This window comes from Rattus norvegicus, chromosome 6 (genome assembly GCF_021556685.1).
Source record: "Rattus norvegicus strain SHRSP/BbbUtx chromosome 6, alternate assembly SHRSP_T2T, whole genome shotgun sequence".
Lineage (NCBI taxonomy): Eukaryota > Metazoa > Chordata > Mammalia > Rodentia > Muridae > Rattus > Rattus norvegicus.
Genome location: NC_141539.1, coordinates 133440329 through 133460142, shown reverse-complemented (window position 1 = coordinate 133460142; position 19814 = coordinate 133440329). Strand labels below are relative to the sequence as shown.

At 46.3% G+C, this 19814-nt stretch overlaps 1 protein-coding gene across 14 annotated transcripts in view; it reads right to left on the bottom strand.

The window, feature by feature from the left end:
• The window catches only part of Eml1 (EMAP like 1), a 172433-nt gene that overhangs the window by 48885 nt on the left and 103734 nt on the right, over positions 1-19814 (bottom strand). For all 14 annotated transcript variants that reach the window (NR_174190.1, NR_174191.1, NM_001399709.1 and 11 more), the window contains 1 exon segment: positions 14817-14949. Coding sequence is in view for 12 of the 14 variants with exons in the window: in NM_001399709.1 (NP_001386638.1) it covers positions 14817-14949 (133 nt within the window). In the remaining 2 variants the exon portion in view is untranslated.

The window sequence follows — 19814 nt, the reverse complement described above, 5'->3', positions numbered from 1 at the left end:
CACACACACACACACACACACACACACACACACACACACACGGGAATCCCATAGACACAACAAAGAACCAGGGGACAGTGAAAACTGAATGTCCCCTTCCAGAGCATCCAATGTTTCCATCCTCCAAATTCACCCACTGAAAAACTCCGACCCTCTGTGCCACAGAACTAGAGATGTGGTCCTTCAGGAGGAAACTAGGTCGAGAGGGTAGGGAGAGCCCTGATGAAAAAAGTTGGTTCCTCCCTAAAACGTGCTCAAGAGAGCCTTCTCATCCATCTCTGACCACCGTATCAGCACAGGGTGAGAAGGCACCAGGCTGCCCCGCCAAAGAGCACCTCACAGAATCTAGTGCATGATGAACTCTCTCACTCACAAACCATGAGCAACCACTTCCTCTTCTGTGGCTTGTCAGTCAACAGACTTATGGTACTGTGGTAAAGTGGGCGACGCCCACCTAGACAAGCACACCACTGTGGCAGGCTTCCCTGAGAGCCTCTCACCTTCCTCGTAGTTCAACCTTGGAGTCTTAGCGCACTAAGCTTCACACAGAGGAAACAAATGGATACAATGAAGCCGCAGCCTCTGCTCCTGCTACAAGTGGAGCTGGGTTGCTCTGACCTCACACTCGCTTATCTGTGAGAAGGGAAGAGGCATCCGCTGAGGGTACAGGGGAAGAGGGGCCAGTCTGATTGGACACACGGAGCTTGGCAGTTATGTGCACAAGTGTTTGACTCACACCATGGCACGGGCAGGACTATTCACCTGGTGGCTATTAGGGTGTCATGGTGCCACGGATATAGGGAGGGCAGACAGGAAAGAAAACGAGAAAGAAACCTGCAGAGAAAAGTGTTTCTTCAGAAAATGGAATCAGGTAGCAGAGAGAGGAGAGAGAATCCGGTAGCTCTGTACAGAGGTGTGTGTATGTGTGTGTGTGTGTGTGTGTGTGTGTGTGTGTGTGTTGCAGCTTCAAAGGACATGGCACATGGAGGGAAGACAAGCCACCAAATCTCATAAAGTAGTTCACGGGAGCTGAGGGACCTAAGACAGCAGGGTCCCGCCAGGGCCCAGTTCTAGGAAGAAAGCACCTATGTGTGCCCCCAGTACACGCAGCCCCTGCCAGGCTCCTGTCAGTAACCCGTCTTTTTTCCTTGCCATTCTTTTTCTCCTTGGTCCAGCCCTTCCTCAGCCCACCCTTAAGCCCTTTTCCTTGGTAATTCCAAGTGCTTCAGGTAGAACCTTGTGCCAGGACTGTAAAGGCTGCTTAATGTGCTGGCTTTTGAAAAAGAAGAAAATCACCCCATCCTCAAAGTGAGCAACACAGCGTGATCATGTCGCACGTGGTCTGCATGAGTGTGCCTGAAGGGCAGCCTGTGGCTTGTTCATTTTTGTTTTGTTTGTTTTAGAATGCTCAATTTGGGGACAAGGAAATGACATGTCTTAGGGCAACACAGCTTTTCTGAAACCTAGGATTACTGTCTAAAGAGCAGAGGAACTCGTATGCCTGGAGCTCACCGTCCTCCCATGATGAAACCGTCAGCTGCTGTAGCTCATGGCGTCACCTCTGCCAAGTACCCAGCGCAGACTCGGAAGCCGCTGTGGGAGCTGCTGAGAGGGCCCTGGGAGACTGTAGCAGCGAGAGGCCCAGAGCGGTATATCTACAGTGTCCTTGTGGGAGTTCGAGGTAAGTTCATGACAGTTTAAAGAACTGCATAGAACCCTGGCAGCACAGCAAAGCAGGCCTCTCATCCAGCTTTGGCAAACGCTAACCAAATTCAACCCGGCACCTGGGAGAGGTGATGATGGGAACCGGACACTTCCCATCTGACACTGATTGTCTCACTAAAATCTTACACATTCCCTTCAAAAATATCACCACCTCGTTTTACAGACAAAGAAAACAAATTCAGGGATAGAGCGACTCGTCAGAGCTTCCAAGAGCGGCTGGGTTAGTGGCTCTAGACCACAGCCTCTCTACTGGTCACCCAACTAGGACCTTCCTGCAGGAAGCCTCCCTTTCACGCAGTAGGGATATCAGAGCAGTGATGTTCCCTCGGAACTCTGAGGCACACAAGCTCTGCAGATCTGGTTGGTTTCTACAGAGTCAATGTCTAACGGGAGGCTCTGGATAAAGCCAGGAACGCTAGGGTGACAGAGCAAATGCAAGCTCCCCTCATCTCGGCACCGATCTATTCTGAGTGCCTAGGACCCATTCTGTCCACACGTAAGCACGGAAGTGTGAGAAAGCATTGTGGGTTTTGGATTTATTTATCTTTACTTCGTGTGTATAAACGTTTGCTGTGTGTTTGTATGTGAATGTCTGGTGCCCAGGAAGACTGGAGGAAGGCATCGGGGTCTGCGAGGTCAGAGTTACAGACAGTTGTAGGCCACCATGTGGGTGCTGATAACTGAACCTGGGTCCTCTGCGAGAGCAGCCGGTGCATTTAACCACCGAGCCATCTCTTCAGCTCCAGTGGGAAAGTGTTGTAAAAACTTCAGGCAACTGCAGGCTTCAAACATCAGAACCCCTGCTTTGGGGCTCACAGAGCTTGGGTATGATTCATCACAGTTCTTTCAGGACATTTGTCAGGCCTACATTTGCATCCAAATGTTAAACTTTAAAAAGAAGAGTTACTGTTGCAGACAGAAAAGAAATAAGATGTTTCTTTTTGAGAAGCAAGAGCCCTTATGAATTAAAGAGGATTTCAGAGGGCTCAGATGAAGGGCAGAACACAAAAGCCTGAAGACATTGCAGCAACCAGGGCAGCCAGAGAGAGTGGGGCTCACTCGCTCGCTGCAGGAAGCCCCTTTTAATCACCAGCAGGGAATATCAAAGACCTTACAGTCCCTCTGGACAGCAAGTGAAAACAATGTTCTTTATCTGGGACATGGCCGGGGTACCAGCTTGTGAGAGGCCTCACAATAACACAGCTCTTCTCTGGGTCCTTGAGGGAAACTGAGTGTTTCCAGGGCTGTGAGTAAACACCGGCGTTTCTTCCTGTCTTCTTCTCTGTCCCCACACGTGACCCCAAACTTCTAAGTCTGAAGAGAAAGAGGCTTCTTTGTATTTCATTTATGTGTCAAAGAATTCTGCCAATTTCAATCTCAGACGTGACAAAAACTTTCTGCGGCGCAGACGTGTGACATCCTTTCTTGTGATGAGATAATAACAGCCTGAGAGGCTAGAATTAAGGCTTTCTTATCATTAGATGATTTGAACTCATGAAATGATCTTTCCAAAATTCCGTTAAAAAGGCCATGCACGTTTATAATCAACAGGGGATTTGACACAGAGCTCTTAGGACCGGAGAGCTTCTGAGGATGAATTAGAAACTGTGACCCACTCAACAAATACTAGCCACTGACCATGTCTTCTGTGCTAAGCTGGGTGCTGTAAACAGGGACCAGGGCCTGAAGGGTCTCTTTGTCCTGATATGACACATCTAGTTCCAGTAGGCTGAGATGACAGACCTTGATAATTAAATAAAACATGCTCTTCTCCGTCACTACGATAAGTGTAGATGAAAGTGCATCTTTAAGATGTCTTTACTTCTTGGCTTTGTGTGTGTGTGTGTGTGTGTGTGTGTGTGTGTGTGTGTGTGTGTGTGTGTGTGTGTGTGCCTGTGCTATGTGGTGCGAGTGCAAGGGGAGGCCAGAGGACATGGCAGGTGTCTTTCTCGATTGCCCTCTTCCTCCCCTCCCAACCCCCACGAAGAAATCCTGCACTGAACTTGGAGTTGCGCTGGCAGCCAGGGAACCCCAGGATTCCTCCCACCTCAGTCTCCAACACTGCTGGGGGTCAAATCTGCACAACCACACCCAGATTCCTTTGGGGAGGAGGGGGGCTCTGAACTCACAGCAGCAGCTGCTCTAGCCCACCGAGCCACCAGCCCCCAGAGCCTTGGTGACACAAGTCTTCTCCCAGAAACAGCATCTTACGAAGTCTTAAGGAGAAAACATGTATTGTTCGTTCTCCTCGGCACAAAGCTGACTGACTACTTGAGCTACGGGAATTGCATGGTTTCTGATAACGGGCAGGGGCAATCTAAGTCCTTCCTGACTCAACTCGGTAACTGACTGTTCCTTTCTTTGCTATGGACAGCATAGGCAAACACTAACACTTAACACCTCCACTTATTGGATCTGAATACAAAGACATGTATTAAAAATAACGGTGTCTGGATCCCACTCCCTTAACTGGGCCGTCTTGTCTGGCCTCAGCAGGAGAGAGTGTGCCCAGTCCTGCAGTGACTTGATGTGCTGGGGAGAGTAAGGTTGGGCTCCCCCTTCTCTGAGAAAGGAGGGGGATCTGTGGGAGGGGGCCCTGGGAGGGGAGGGCAGGCTGATATTAGGAGGTAAAGTAAATAAATACATTTAAAAAAACAAAACAAAACAAACAAACAACAACAACGGGTCTTAGCCTTCAGTCCAGGTAGACCTGGGACTCGGCAGTAGACTGTAGCCCCTGCCCCTGACTGGTTTGGTATTGGTGGCAATCTGACTGTCTCAGGCTCCCAAGTGCTGAGATGAGAGATGAGCTACCATGTCCAGTCTAGAAATAATGTTTCTGACTGATGCCAGGTCACACATCCAACAGCCTGCTTTCCCAAAGGCTGTTGTGGGGTGACAGTTACTTCACGAGACTCTGTCTTAGACTGCGGAGCACTGTTGAAATGATGCCTGTACCAGTTTTGTTCTTTTGATCTCTGCTCACTCTCCCCACCCCCTCCCCCCTACCTCCACCCCTTACCCACCCGCTCCCACCCCTCCCCCCACCAATTGTCCTGCTCTCCGTGATCCAGAGACAATGAATCATTGTCTTTTTCTTGAGTGCTGGGAAACTGTGCTATTGATGGCCGACTGCAGAGCAAGGTGTGACCTACAATGTCTTCTTCGGATTTTTCTGCCCCTTTCCTTTGACGAATAGGAGCCAAGCCTCTTCCCGAGGGTTCCAAAGCAGGGGGGGCCCAGTCCCAGACCAAATTTTAATTGGCAACACAATGTGTCGACTGCTGGGGCTGGACTGTTTCCAAAGGGGATTTTGTCCTTAAGCACCAGGCTTAACCCCCCCCAAAGTCTTCTCTTGAAAACAAACACACACCATGCGTGCCCCCTCCCCCCAGATGTCCTGGCTTGCTTCATTTGAAGCCGTGATTACAATGAGGGTTCTTCGTGATGGAGCCTTGCACATGCCCTGTTTTAACCTCGACATTCAGGAACTCTGGATGGCTTCTTTTTGCTGCCAGAAACTTTTCCTAATGAGAGCTATCACCATATCACTCTCTGGAGGCTGCCGTTGCTGTCTCCAGCTCTCAGACAAATGGGATGCAAACCCACAGACGCCCACAGAAGCCCACAGACGCCCACGCAGCTGAGGGAAGCATAGTCCTCTGCACTCCCAGGGCTAAGTCTAGAAAACCACAGACTTCCAGTCTGAAGCGTGGAGCTGAGCAGGTGAATTGGATGAACTGCTTTGTAAAACTGAAAAAAGAGTAGTCTGGCTGAAGATGTAGCTCTCTGGCAGAGTGAATTACCTAGCACCGGTGAGGACATGGGTTTGATTCCCAGTACCACAAAAATGGCCAATACTACAAAAACAGGGAAGGAAGGAAGGAAGGAAGGAAGGAAGGAAGGAAGGAAGGAAGGAAAGAAAGAGAAAGAGCTTGAGAGGGCATGTTTAAATGCACACACAGGCAATCACACACACTTGCACCTCACATGTGTGTGCACACGGCATGGTGTCTATAAGCCAGTCCCCCCTGCTCCCCTTCTTTATCTCCTCTTAAGAGACTGCTGACAGACCTCACTACCCAGGAGCTCTTCGCTCTGGGCTGAAGCACAGGTAAATCCCAGCCACCATATCACTTCACGCCTCTGCAAACCAGAAAAAAGACACTCGAAACTGAGGGTTGGCAGAAGAAAGGAGCCGGTGAAGATGAACACAAGAGACATGGACAGAACGCAGGGAGAGAGTGGGAAATAAAAACAGCAACCCCAGGGTTTGGCTTCATAAAAAGATCAACAAAATCCAAATACTCTGGAAAACGAACACAGGAAAAGAGAAAGGAGGCTTAAGCACTGAAGGATGAGGAAGGAAAGGATACCATTACAAGTGACGTCACCCCGGAAGTACACAGAATTATGGGAGACTACTATGAATAATTGCAGGCTAGCAAAGTTGGAGAATCTAGAGGGAGTGGATCTGATCCTAGAAATACATTACCTAGTAAGAATGAATCTTAAAGAAATTTAAAATATGAACAGACCTATAGTTAGCAAGAGACTGAGCAGCAATAAAAAATGCCTATGGAGAAAGGAGAGCCCAAGACCGGTTGGCTTCACGGGAGAACCCTATCAAATAGCAGAAGAATAATTAGCATCAATTTTCCTCTTCGGAGCTGATAGGGATGAAAGCGTTCTGATTTCATTCTAGGTGACAAGTATGGCTCGACACTGAAGCCACACAAATCCGCTGAAAGAAAAGAAAAATGAAGACCAATATCCTCGATGAAAATCTGTTAAAGAGAAAAGTTCTCCAAAAAAAAAAAATACTGACAAAAAAATACCGACAAGCTGAATTCAATGAGGAATTTCAAAGATAGAACAGAACTGAGACTTATAATTTGATTTCAAAAGTGTTTCAATGAATCAAAATCAAACAATGTAATGGCCACATTAATAAAGAGCAAACATCTCACAGACATCCCAATTAGTGCAGAAAATAGCCTTTGATGGTCAGTGGGTCAGTGGGCCAGTGGGCCAGCGAGGTGGTTCAGTGGGTAGGGGTGCTTGCCATTCAAACCTATAAACTTCAGTATGCCCAAGCCTGGGACCCACATGTTAGATGGAGAAAACAAACTCCTATAAATTGTCCTCCTACCCCCACATCCATGCTGTGGCACGCACACACACCCGCAAAACAACAAGAAATAGAATGCAATAAAACAATTTTAAAAAGAAAAAGCATTAAAAAAAAAAAATAGAACCTTTCGTGATAAAGACATGCAAAGAACCAGGAACAGAAACAAGCTACTCCCCGTGGAGCAGAAGCCGCACGGGAAACCACAGCGCAGTTACTGAAGGCTGGAAGGCTGAGAACAATCTCTCTGGGAAAAGGGCAACGGAGCTCACTGTGTCCCACAAAGGACTAGAGATCCTTACCGCGGCAGCTAGACACATTGGAAAGGCACAAGTACACCTCTATAGACGGCAAGTGCTAATCAGTGTGCAAACAGAAACCAGAAGCCACAGGACTTTAAAAACTACACACTTGAAAACTGTGTAGGGCGTGAGAGAAGTCCTGGGTGGATGTGTGCTGTTTGTCATAGGCATGGACATGTCAAGGGTCTCAGTGTCCCGGCCCCTGGACAGGGGTAGAGCCTTCCCTGGGTTCATGTGCAGATGGCGACAGTGTGTGAAGGAAGTGTTCACTGTAGCTTTCTTCCTGAGGTTTTACCTGAAGACAGCGCCTACCAAGATTAGCTAATCCCGCCTCTTCATCCCTCTGTAGATAGCAGCCCCAGCTTCTTGACATCTGTAGGTGATAACCCCACTCCCTGTTCAGCTGTATTTGCACCTCCCTGTTCTCTTGTGTACAATAAACACCCTTAGCTTCCCAATGCTGATTGATGCAGCTCTGTACAAGGGTCCTAGACCCCCTGACCCCAGCTTTTCTGGGTCTGTGTGTTTGAACTTATTCATTCCCCCAGAGCCCCAGTCTACTCTGTCCCCAGAGCTGCACAGGATGAGGCACAAGTAAACAATTTCAGCAAAACGTCAAGATTTAAAAAATCAACCCACAGGAGTCAGGTGTATTTCCTTCCGAAACAGAGAACATTTGTATTCATTACAACACTAGAAATGGCTACTTAGGAACAACATTATTTCAGAAGGCAAAAGACATGCACACTATGCAGCCATGTAATTTTACTAAGAGGAAAAATTAAGATATGAATAAATTTTAATTGAGATAGAAGTAAATAGTAAGAACATGCTTGTGGATTAGAAGACTCAGCGGCCACATTACTGAAAGCGCTCTACAGAGGCAGTACAGTACTTAGCAAGACTTCGGGGGTAATTGTGCTGGCTAGTTTTTGTCAACTTGACACACACGAGAGTCACCTGGAGGAAGGACTTCAACTGGGGAGCTGCCTCCATCAGAATAGACAGTAGGCATTTCCACATATGGGGCCTTTCCTTCCTTCCTTTCTTTCTTTCTTCCTTCCTTCTTTCCTTCCTCTTTCTTCCTTCCTTCCTTTCTTCCTTCTTTCCTTCCTCTTTCTTCCTTCCTTTCTTTCTTTCTTCCTCCTTTCCTTCCTCTTTCTTTCTTCCTTCTTTCCTTCCTCTTTCTTTCCTTCTTCCTTCCTTTCTTTCTTCCTTCCTTCCTCTTTCTTTCCTTCTTTCCTTCCTCTTTCTTCCTTCCTTCCTTTCTTCCTTCTTTCCTTCTTTTTTCTTCCTTCCTTCTTTCCTTTCTCTTTCTTTCCTTCTTCCTCCCTTTCTTTCTTCCTTCCTTCCTCTTTCTTTCCTTCTTCCTTCCTTTCTTTCTTCCTTCTTTCCTTCCTCTTTCTTTCTTCCTTCCTCTTTCTTTTTTCTCTCTTTCTTTCTCTCTCTTACTTCCTTCTTTCCTTCCTCCCTCTTTCTTTCTCTCTTCCTTTCTTCTCTCTTCTTTCTTTCTTTCTTTCTTTCTTTCTTTCTTTCTTTCTTTCTTTCTTTCTTTCTTTCTTTCTTTCTTTCTTTCTCCAAAATGATTTCTCTGTAGCCCTAGCTGTCCTGGAACTCACTCTGTAGACCATGTTGACCTTGAACTCACAGAGATCCTCCTGAGTGCTAGAATTAAAGGCGTGAATACCTCCACCCAGCATGCTTTTTCTCTTTTGATTAATGATTGCTGTGGAAAGGCCAGCCTTACCATGGGTGGTGCCATAGTTGTACAGGTGGTCCTAGGTTGTAAAGGAAAGCAGGCTGAGCAAGGCAGTAAACAGCATTCCTCTGTGGCCTCTGCCTCAGTTCCTGCCTTAAACTCCTGCCCTGGCTGCCTGTGCTTGGAAGACAAATAAACACTTTCTCTCCCAAGTTGTCTCCTCGTGTTTATCACAGAAAAAGAAAGGCAAGGCAGGGTCGAGGGAAGGAATAAGATGAAGGCCTCACATTCCCTGAGTTAAATGAAAGAGACAGCACAGTACTGGCAACCAGGATGGTTTTATTAGAGACCAGTGATTCAGAGGAGTGAATCCAGAAATGAACCCTTGCATAGATGAACAAAAGATTGCAGTAAAGAAATTACCTTAGAAGTGACTAATGACCTACAACTTTTTTTTAAGATTTATTTATTTTATGTATAGGAGTACACTGTAGCTGTCCTCAGACACAGCAGAAGAGGGCATCAGATCTCATTACAGATGGTTGTGAGCCACCATGTGGTTGCTGGGAATTGAACTCAGGACCTCTGGAAGAGTAGCCAGTGCTCTTAACCACTGAGACATCCCTCCAGCCCCAAAGAACTACAAGCAACATCTACAACCTAAATACCCATAGAAGACAGGACAGGGGAGAAGGCTTAGAATGTGGGATCCTGCAATGGTTCCTTGAATAGACACTAAGGGCAAATACAGTCTGCCCATGGACCACAATCTGCTTGTCCTTAAAGCCTGTTGACATCAAAGCAAACGGTCAAGTAAGTGCTCATCAGAGTGGAAGGGCAATATAGGGGACAGCGACACACGCCTGCAAGTCACACACCTAATAAGTGGTGAATATTCGATGTATAAGGAAGCTCTATATGTGCACGACAAAAACAGCACATTCTGATTAAAATACAGGTAGGTGTGCGGGGTATCAAACACCTATAAACCCAACACTATGGGAGTGGAGGCAGCAAAATCACAAGTACCAGGACAGCCGGGGCTATAGAGCCAGACATTGTCTCCTGGAGCATAAGTAGGAAAAAAATTAGTGCATTTGTAAAGGTGTTAGATAGACTTCTTTGAAGATGTGTAGATCGTCTACAACCATATGAAAAAGTGATGTAAACCAGTAATCGTAAGTGATACAGGGGCAGGAAGATGGCTCAGTGGGTAGACCTATCTGCCTCCAAGTAGATGGACAGAGTTCCATCCTAGGGACCCATATGGTGGAAGGGAGAACAAGACATGCTCAGACACACTCAGACACACTCAGACACATTCAGACACACTCAGACACATTCAGACACACACACACACACACACACATGCTCAGCCATACTCAGATACACACACATGCTTAGAAACACTCAGACACACACACACACACACATGCTCAGACACACTCACACAGACACACATGCTCAGACACACTCACACAGACACACACTCAGACACACATACACACACACACGCTCAGACACATTCACACAGACACACACTCAGACACACACACACTCAGGCACACTCATACAAATAAAACCAAAACGAATTAAAATGTAATTTAAAAAAATTGCAAGGGCCAGTGTAGCTACCTACACATTAATCCCATAACTGACCAGCATGACAGCTCTGTGTGTAGAGGCACTCACTACCGAGCTGATGACAGCGCCATTCCCAGGGCCTGGGGTGGATGGTGAGAGGTTGCACTCTGACCTCTGCATGGACAACCACGGTCTGTTGCCGATGTGTGTGTGTGGCACCGCATGTGAGTGCACACACTTTATTAATTTTATAATTAACTTAGCTAAAGCAGAGTCAGAGGGAAGAGGGCGGTGTCAGGAGCTGCAGGAATGGAGTCGAGATAGCTCATGGATAGAGGGGTTCCATTTTGAGAGACAGAAAGTTCCGGGAATCTGCTGGACAGCAATGTACGGCAAACCGAATGATAGGTGGCTTTTATTACAATAAAAATAATAGGTAAAGCCCCGACATTTGCAGAAAAATGTCAGTTTTGTTGGTCTTGCATCTAGGGAGTCAAAGTGCTACCTGCCACTGTCAGTCAGAATAACCCAAAGGACATTTTGTGTTGGCTTTAAAAATAAAATGGAAGATCCAACCAAGGATTCAAAGATGTGAAAGTTCTAAGTTTAGCACTTTGAAGGGGGGTTGTTGCTGTTTTGTTTTCTTGTTTGCTTCATTTTTTTTCTTGTTTTTGTGGTTTTGTTTTGATTTGATTTTGTTTTTCAAGACAGGATTTCCCCATGTAGCCCTGGCTGTCCCTTTGAAGATCAGGCTGACCTCTGCCTCTGCCTCCTGGGTGCTGGGATTAAAGGCCTGTGCCACCACCATAATTAATTCCATATATATTTCCAAGATGTCCTAACTGAACGCCATCCACTTTAGGCCTGACAGACTTGATTTGGTACCAGTTGTACCTCATCGCCTTTGGCCTACTTACAATGACTCTCCCTCTGAACTGTGACCCAGTCACCTCTCACTTCACCTCTCACCTCAACACGGTCCCCAGATGCCAACACCAGGGACACAGGAAGTTGTCCACTTGGTACTTGTTTTTCCCCCCTAGAGCCAGCAACTATCTACACTCTCTGGACAGCCAGATGACACCGTTGGCCCTGATAAAAGCAGAATCCCCAAAAGGTTGAGATCTCTCCATGGGTCCCACAGGTGCCTTCTTCTTCTCGGATGGTGACTTCTAATTATCAACTTGACATAATCAAAATAAAGAAGAGAGCCTGATGGGGACTGCCTGGACTGTATTAGCCTGTGGGCATGCCTGAGGGGGGTTTTCTGAATTGGGTTAATTGATGTTGAAAGACCCACTTTCAATGTGTGCAACACCATTTCATGGGCAGGGCCCTGGCAAGCATTCTCGCTGTGTTCTTGGCTGTGGGTGTGACTAGTTGGTTTGTGTCCTGCCTTGACTCCCAAAGTGATGGGCTGCAACCTGGAATTATGAGCTAAAATTAACTTTTATTCATTTTTCATTCATAGTATGTTTATTTGTACTAGCAAAAATAAGGAAATGACCCAATTGCCCTTTAGCAATTTACTTTCCATAGTATAATAATTTCATTTTCCTATCCCTCAAAAAGAACTGTGACTGCATATCTTTGTGAGTTGATGAGCCTTTAGGCACTTATTTTCATAAAACTCTGAATCTAAACTTACCTCAAAACAGAAAGTTATTTTACAATTATGTTTACACTAACTGTCCAAAATATATTCAAGCATTTTATATTATTTTAACATACTTTAAGCCTTTTGAAATAAATTAGAAACACAGATAAACAAGTTATGAAAATTATATAAGCAAACATCACTCCTATGTATCATGTCTCTAAATGCACATCTGGCAAGGTTTTTTGTTTTTTGTTTTTTTATGTAGCAAGTGATCTTAACCGCTGAAACAGATCTCTGTCCCCTTATCTCTTGAAGATATACAATTGTCATTTTTCTCAAGGCTTCATTCCTTCAGTAATTATCTCCAATGTTGACTAAAAGTTACTCATATTAAATACCTTCTTAAATTATGTGTTTCTTGTTTTCAATTACCAAGGACTGAACTTGGCACCTCCTACACCCTGGTTAAGTGCTATATCTAGTAGATAAGCACTGAACTATATCCTCTAGTGGTTCCAAGCACCAATAGATTTCCTAATAAATGATGATCCAATATATTATTGCAAGGCCTGCCACATAAAAGTACTGCTTTAGTGTGAATTCTAAGTCTATATTTTGTCAGTGGATAGGTGCTCCAAGACCTACGATTCTTTAACAGTGCCTATCTTACTACTGACATTTTCATCTGTCACATTTCTGTGACTCTCTCAACATATACTTTTCACATTATATGTCTTCAAACTGTCCCTCGATAATAAATAATTAAATCAGTCATTTCACAATTCCGTTGACATAAAATATAGGTCATTTGTCTCTAGATATACCAATATAAATTTTATACTCCACAATATTCTTTGTAGATACTAAGAATCAGTTACATACAATAAGAGGTTTTAACTTTTACTCTTAAGTTGCTTGTATTAGGGGCATTTTATCACGGCAACAGGAAACCGAGCTAGGGAGCTGATAATATCCTCCATATAACTTGTTCAGCCTCCTCTGTGTCTCACTTGATGGACAGGGAGGACAGGGCTGTCCCCAGAGAGAAGGGACCTTGGTTAGAATAAAATAGGACAGGTCCAACAGCCACAGGGGCACCTACCATGTACTAGCAAGTTTCCTGGGGTTGGGGGGACACAGGCATCCAGCCTCTGCTGGGATGAAACGTCACCTCATGAAGGCATGCCCTGATCCCAGGCGGCATGGCTGGGGGTTCACAACCACCTTCTTGGGAGGGACCTCAAGAGTAAACTAGAGAAAGTGACGAGTGAAGGTGACAGCTATGTTCCTATGCACAGAGACAGCAGGTGCAGGCCATAGGTGTCCTCTAACACCCATATCTAAATCCTCAGTGTCCTAAGGCCACTAGCACTTTAGTGAACTCCACAGGTTTCCTATATTCATTGTGTGTGTGTGTGTGTTTGTGTGCTTGGTGTGTGAGTGGTGTGTGTATGTATGTGCTTGGTGTTTGAGTGCATGAGTGTGTGTGTATATGTATATGAATATGTGTGCTTGATGTGTGTGTGTGTATGTGTGCATGTTTGGGGTGTGTGTGTGTGTGTGTATGCCTGGGGTGTGTGTTGGGGATATGTATGTGTAGTGTGTGTGTAGTGTGGTGGATTTGTGTGTGTCGGTCTTCTATGGTGTGTGTGTGTGTGCACTGTGTGTGTGTGTGTGTGTGTGTGTGTGTGTTGAGAGAGAGAGAGAGAGAGAGCGCGCACTTAGGGGTATGGGGTATGTGCATGTGTAGTGTGTATGTGTGTATGTGGTGTGGTATGTTTGTGTGTGTCATATGGTGTATATGTGTTTGATATGTGTGTGTGTGTGTGTGTGTGTGTGTGTGTGTGTGTGTGTGAGTGCTTGGGGTTATGTGTGTGTGGTCTGTATATGTTGTGTCTGTGTTTACATGAGTGTACACATTCATGTGTTGAAATTAGGAGTCTTCCTTGATTGCTCTCCACCTTCCTCATTGAGGCAAGGTCTCTCAGTCAAGCCTAGAGCTCACTGATAAAGGTAGCCTGGCTAGCCTGCTTGGGGTAGCTGCTGTCTTTGCTTTCCAGATACTGGGTGCCTTGCCCACCCAGCGTCTACGTGGGTTCCTGGGGTCCAAAGTCTGATCATTATGCTTGCTGCTTGCACAGAAAATGTTTTAGCCTCTGCACCATTTCCCCTGCCCTCTGTTTATCCTCACAACACACCTGAGGTAGCATTTCGGAGGACTTTCTTCAACGCTAGCTGCACTATGAAATGAACGAGCATTTAATTTCCTGTAGTCTAAAACATTAATGTTGACTATAAAGATCATGAAACACCATAGTCAATGGGTCATCAAGAGTTGAACGCTAACTTCGATCCCTCTGAAGATGACGCAGATGTCGAGGGTCCCACTTTTAGGCACAATTTAAAAGTATGAGTTTCCCCGAATCTTACCAATAAAACTTAAAGGTTCCTGTGGCTATAGAAGTTTTGCTAGGTTGCAAGTAGGGATGTGGGTTCCCATCCGTGGGAACCCGGTTGTTTTTAGAAAGAATGGTAAAAATACAAACCCATCCCACCATCTTGGCTGAGACTCCGTGAGCACAACCTCAGAAATAGAGCAGACGCTGAGCTACCCACCATTTGTGAACGGCAACTCGTCAAAGCCTGGGTGTCTGCAAGCTGAAAATCACAAGAGACCACAGCATCTCATGAGAAAGGGGTGCTCCTTCTAGATCCCCAAAGAGCTGCATTGAGAAGTCAGGTGTGTGTGGGGGAAGGGTCTTTCAAGTAGCCTACCTTTTGGTTACCGGCACAACCATTTCTTTCCTGGACCCCGAGGGCGATGGGAGGGAAGCACTGGGTTTCTTTGGTAACACGGTGCCATTGTTGACGGTGGTTCTAAGTGGCAGGGTCTGCCCCAGTGGTCTCGCTGCAAGAGAGGCAGAGGATGAAGTCAGAACGTTCCCTCAGAACCTTCCCCGTTACGGCAGTAACGATCCACAGAACCCAAGCCGCATGGAACCAAGCTGCACAGATGATTTCAGTTCTACAAGCCAGCAGTAGTGGCACGGGGACAAAGGCAAGTGGTGTCACTTTTGCAATGATGACCAGACTATGACCCTGGATAGCATCACCTCACTCTACACAGATATTACCTCACAGGCAATGAGAAGCACAAAGCTGAACATCTCTATACAAGCAAGCCTTGAAGGACTGCTCCTCCCCCTCCTCCCCTACTCCCCCTCCTCCCCTTCCTCCCCTGCTCCTCCTCCTCCCCTGCTCCTTCTCCTGTTCTTCCTTCCCTGCTCCTCTCCCTGCTCCCCTCCTGTTTTTTTTCCTCCTGCTGCTCCTCCTACTGCTCCTCCTCAGTTCCTGCTGTTCCTTCCCCTTTCTCTTCTCATGATCCCCCTCTACTTCCTGGTCTCCCTGACTCTCAAGCTTACACAGTGATGGGGATCAAACCCAGGGCTTCTTTTCCGCTACATAAGCACTCAGCCAACCGAGCTACTTTTCTAATGCAGCAATGCTCCTGCTGTTTAAGACATGGTTCCGTTCTGTTCTCATTTCTCTTCCTGTGGTAAAATACTCAGACCAAAAGCAGCATAGCGGAAAGGCAGGGTGCATTGGGTTACAGTTCCAGGCCACAGTCCATTGCTGAGGAGAAGTCAAAGTCGGAACTCAAGCAGCCAGTTACGGCACAGCCACAGTAATGGCCAGAGAGGAGAGAGCACGTCCACCATGGCTTCTGCACCGTCTCTCAGCTTTACTCTCTCAGTGTTGAAGATACCCTACCTAGGGCATGGTGATGGGCACACGGACTGGGTCCTCCATTATCAATTAACGGTCAAGACAGTCTCTCACAGACATGGCCATAGGCCAACTTGCCCTAGACAATTCCTGAACTGAGGCTCTCCCCTCTGGTGACTGTAGTCAGGGCAAGCTAATAGTTAAGACTAACCATCACGGAGGCTGGAGAGATGGCTCTGAGGCTAAGAGCACTAGTTGCTCTTGCAGAGGACTTGGGTTCCATTCCCCCAAATCCACATAGTGGCTCACAACCGTCTATAACTCCATTACAAAGGATCCAATACCTTCCTCTGACCTCCTTGGGCACCAGGCATAATACGTGGCACATTCACACATGCACAGAGAAAATACCCATAAAGTTTCTAAAACTTAAACTTATGTCAAAAGCCTGACTGACCCAAGGGGGACAAATTGACAATGTGGGCCTCATTAAGAACTTTACAAGTTTGCCAAAGAAATTTTAAGAGGGCGGAAACACAAATTATAGGCTGGAGGAAAATATGTGTCTGACATGTCTGATAAATTGTGTACCTGATGACGGACATACGGTGGGTAAGAGCTCTGAAAATTCGGCAGTAAGGAAAGAGATGGCCCAGTTTTTTAAAATAATGGAGAGAAAATACAGAGACACCTCACTAATGTCTCCAGGTAGCAAACAGACACATGAGAAGACGGCTAACGTCACTGACACCGGGAAATGCAAATTAAAACACTCATGAGTTAGCTCTGTCCAACTATTAGGACAGCTGAAGTCCCCAAACCAAACCAAAACACTGGTCGCAAGTCAAGCGGGAGCCACAGGAACCCATGTGCTTTGATAACGGGACGATAAACGGTGCAGCTACTTTGGAATACAGCTTGGCAGTTTCTTATAAAGCTAAATATAATCTACCATATGATCCGGTAATCACTCTGACACTAAGTATTTACCTAAGTGTCTGAAAGCTTATGTCTACACAGACCTGCATATAAACGTTTATAGCAGTTTTAGTCACAATTGTCAAAAACTAGAAGGGACCAAGATGTCCTTCGGTAGGTAAATTGGATAAGCAAGCTGGACCACTCCACAGCAGACTGCTTCAGTGATCAAGGTATAGAACTGCCCGCAACACACGGGGCTCAGAAGTCCGAGTAAGTGTGATTGTCGACGTCAACTGTGAACTTGACAGACTCTAGAATCATGGTTCTGAGCATGCCTGTGAGGATTATCTTGGTTAGGCTTATTGAAGTGGGAAGGCCTGCCCACTGTGGGTGGAATCATCCCCCTGGCTGGGATCCTGAACTGTGCAGAGAAACCAGGTTCAGTAGTGCTCTATGTTCACTGCTCTTTGCTTCCTGATTGGGGACATAATGTGACCCATCAAGGTCACCTGATCCCACCCACTTGATGGGTGCAAAGTGACCTGGAGTGTGTGCTTGCTCCAGCATTGCTCTGATCAGTAGGGTTGGGTCAGGTTGGGTCTGAGACTGCCTCTCTGCCCCACTGTCCGGCAATGTTCTGGAGCTCTGGGGACCACCCTGAGAACAGCTGGCTAAGGCACTGTCAGCCTTGGTTGTCCTATTGTCTGTACCATCCTGGCTGTCACACCCTTCTCTGATATTCCTAACAGGTATGTGATGGCTAATTTTGGTTGTCAGTTTGACATCTGCAATTAGCTAAAATGCAAGCAGCTGGGCACACCTGTGAGGGATTTTCTTTTACTTTTATTAAATCATTTGAAGTGGGAAATCCCACTATTTTTTGTTGTTTTGTTTTTCAAGACAAGATTTCTTGGTGTAGCCCAAACTCATTTTGTAGACCAGGATGGCCTCAGACTCAGAAATCCACCTGGTTTTTTGGTTGTTGTTTTGTTTTGTTTTGTTTGTTTTTTTAACCTCCCAGGTGCTGGGATTAAAGGTGTGTGTCAGCAGGCCCAGCTGAGGAGAGACCCACTTTTAATCTGGATCTTTGGAGGTGAGAATAGCCACTTTTAGTTCTGGGGCAGCCTATATAAGGCGGTGGAAGGAGGAAGCTTTTGCTCGTTGCCTGCTTGCTCTCGCCTTGCTACTATGTCAACGTCTTCAGTGGCATTAGAGTATATTTCTTCAGGGTCCCAGCATATACAGAAGACCAGTTTAGACATCCGGCCTGTGACTGAACAACTACTGGATGCTTGGATTTCCTGTTGGAAGACAGCCATTTTTGGACTACCTGGACGAGAGCCTGTAGAGTTGTGGTAGAGGGTCATTTACACACACACACACACACACACACACACACACACACACACACACACACACACACCTTCCCATGTGCTTTAATAGAATGGTCTACACCCGGCCCAGAGCCCAGACTGAACACTGTGTCTCTTGGGAACAGAAAGGAACTGGCACCACCTGTAGCCCTAAAGGGCTGAGGCAGGGAGCAGTTAGCAGAGCCTAGAAGAGAACAACACCAAGTGGAGAGACTGTGCTAGGCTGAGGGATCCCACAGAATCAGACAAAGGCATGTGAGTATTCTGACCTTATACTTTCATTCCCCAGCCCTCGGTCCTGAAGGGGACGGGGAGGCAGAGGAAGCCTGTGCCAGTGCTGACTCCAGCAGAGGCTGGAGGAGCAGGGACACGCAGAGGACACAGAAGAGAAGTCCCACCTGCCATTGCGCTGAGAGTGCTGCATGCGACTGGCTGCCCATCGACAGGCCTGCCCATCAGCCATTAGCTTCTGAAAGGTAGCAGCTGGCACCGGGTGCACACACAGAGAGAATGTGGTACAGATGGCCCTCCCTGTCCATGGGTTCAATGCCTGGGGCTCTTCCAACTAAGGACAGACGATGGCTCTTAAAACATCCTGTGTTCTTTTTCTTGCTATTATTCCTTGAACAACAGGACTCAAAGCATTTACAGCACACATGTGACGGTGACACAGAGGTGACTCTGATTATAAAGAAGGAAGAGAGTGCGTCGTATGTAAAACATTTTGCCGTTATATGTAAAGGACCTGAGCAGCCACTGGCTGGGGTACTTTGTGGGCCCTGGAAGCTCTCCTTGGACAGAGGGAGAGAGGGCTGTATTTGTCAGTCAGTCCACATTGTATTTCAACGATATGAGACAGAGAGATGGCGCAGCGGTTAAGGGCATGCACGACTCTCTCAGAGGAACTGAGTTTCATTACCAGTGTCCACGTTGGGTGGCTCACCACCAACTGCCTGTTAACTGCAGCTTCAGGGCATCCAACATCCTCCTATGGCCTTTTTGGGCATCTGCACTCACATGCACAAACCCCACACAGAGACACATGCACTTACACATAATTCAAATATGAATAAATCATTCTAAAAAGATATGATAGCCAACAGTAAAGGCAAGCATCCCTGGATAGACACATGCAACACCCAAACAAACATGCACAAACACGCACACATGCACACACACATACACATACACACTTACGTACACATACACACACATTCACACACATGTACACACACGTACACATACACATTCACACACATATACACACACACGTACACATACACACATACGTACACATACACACACATACATACACATACACACACATACACACACAAACACACACACGTACACATACACACACATACACACACACATACACATACACACATACACACACGTACACATACATACACATACACACACATACACATACACACATACGTACACATACACAGACACATACACACACACGTACACATACACACACGTACACATACACACACACACCACAGATTGTGGAAAGGAACAATACAACTTCCTGTCTCCCAGTGGTTGCTGAGAGAAATGACTTCCTGATTTCCAGGGAACATTAACATTAACATTTCTGCTTCACAAAAATGTTGTGCTTAAAAATCACACCTTAATTGTTCCTAGAGGGTTTGACACAAAAAGAACTTCTCAGAAAAAGGGAGCACCACAAATACTAAGATGGGAGGACCATCAAGGACAAGATGGCTGCAAGTCAGGTCTC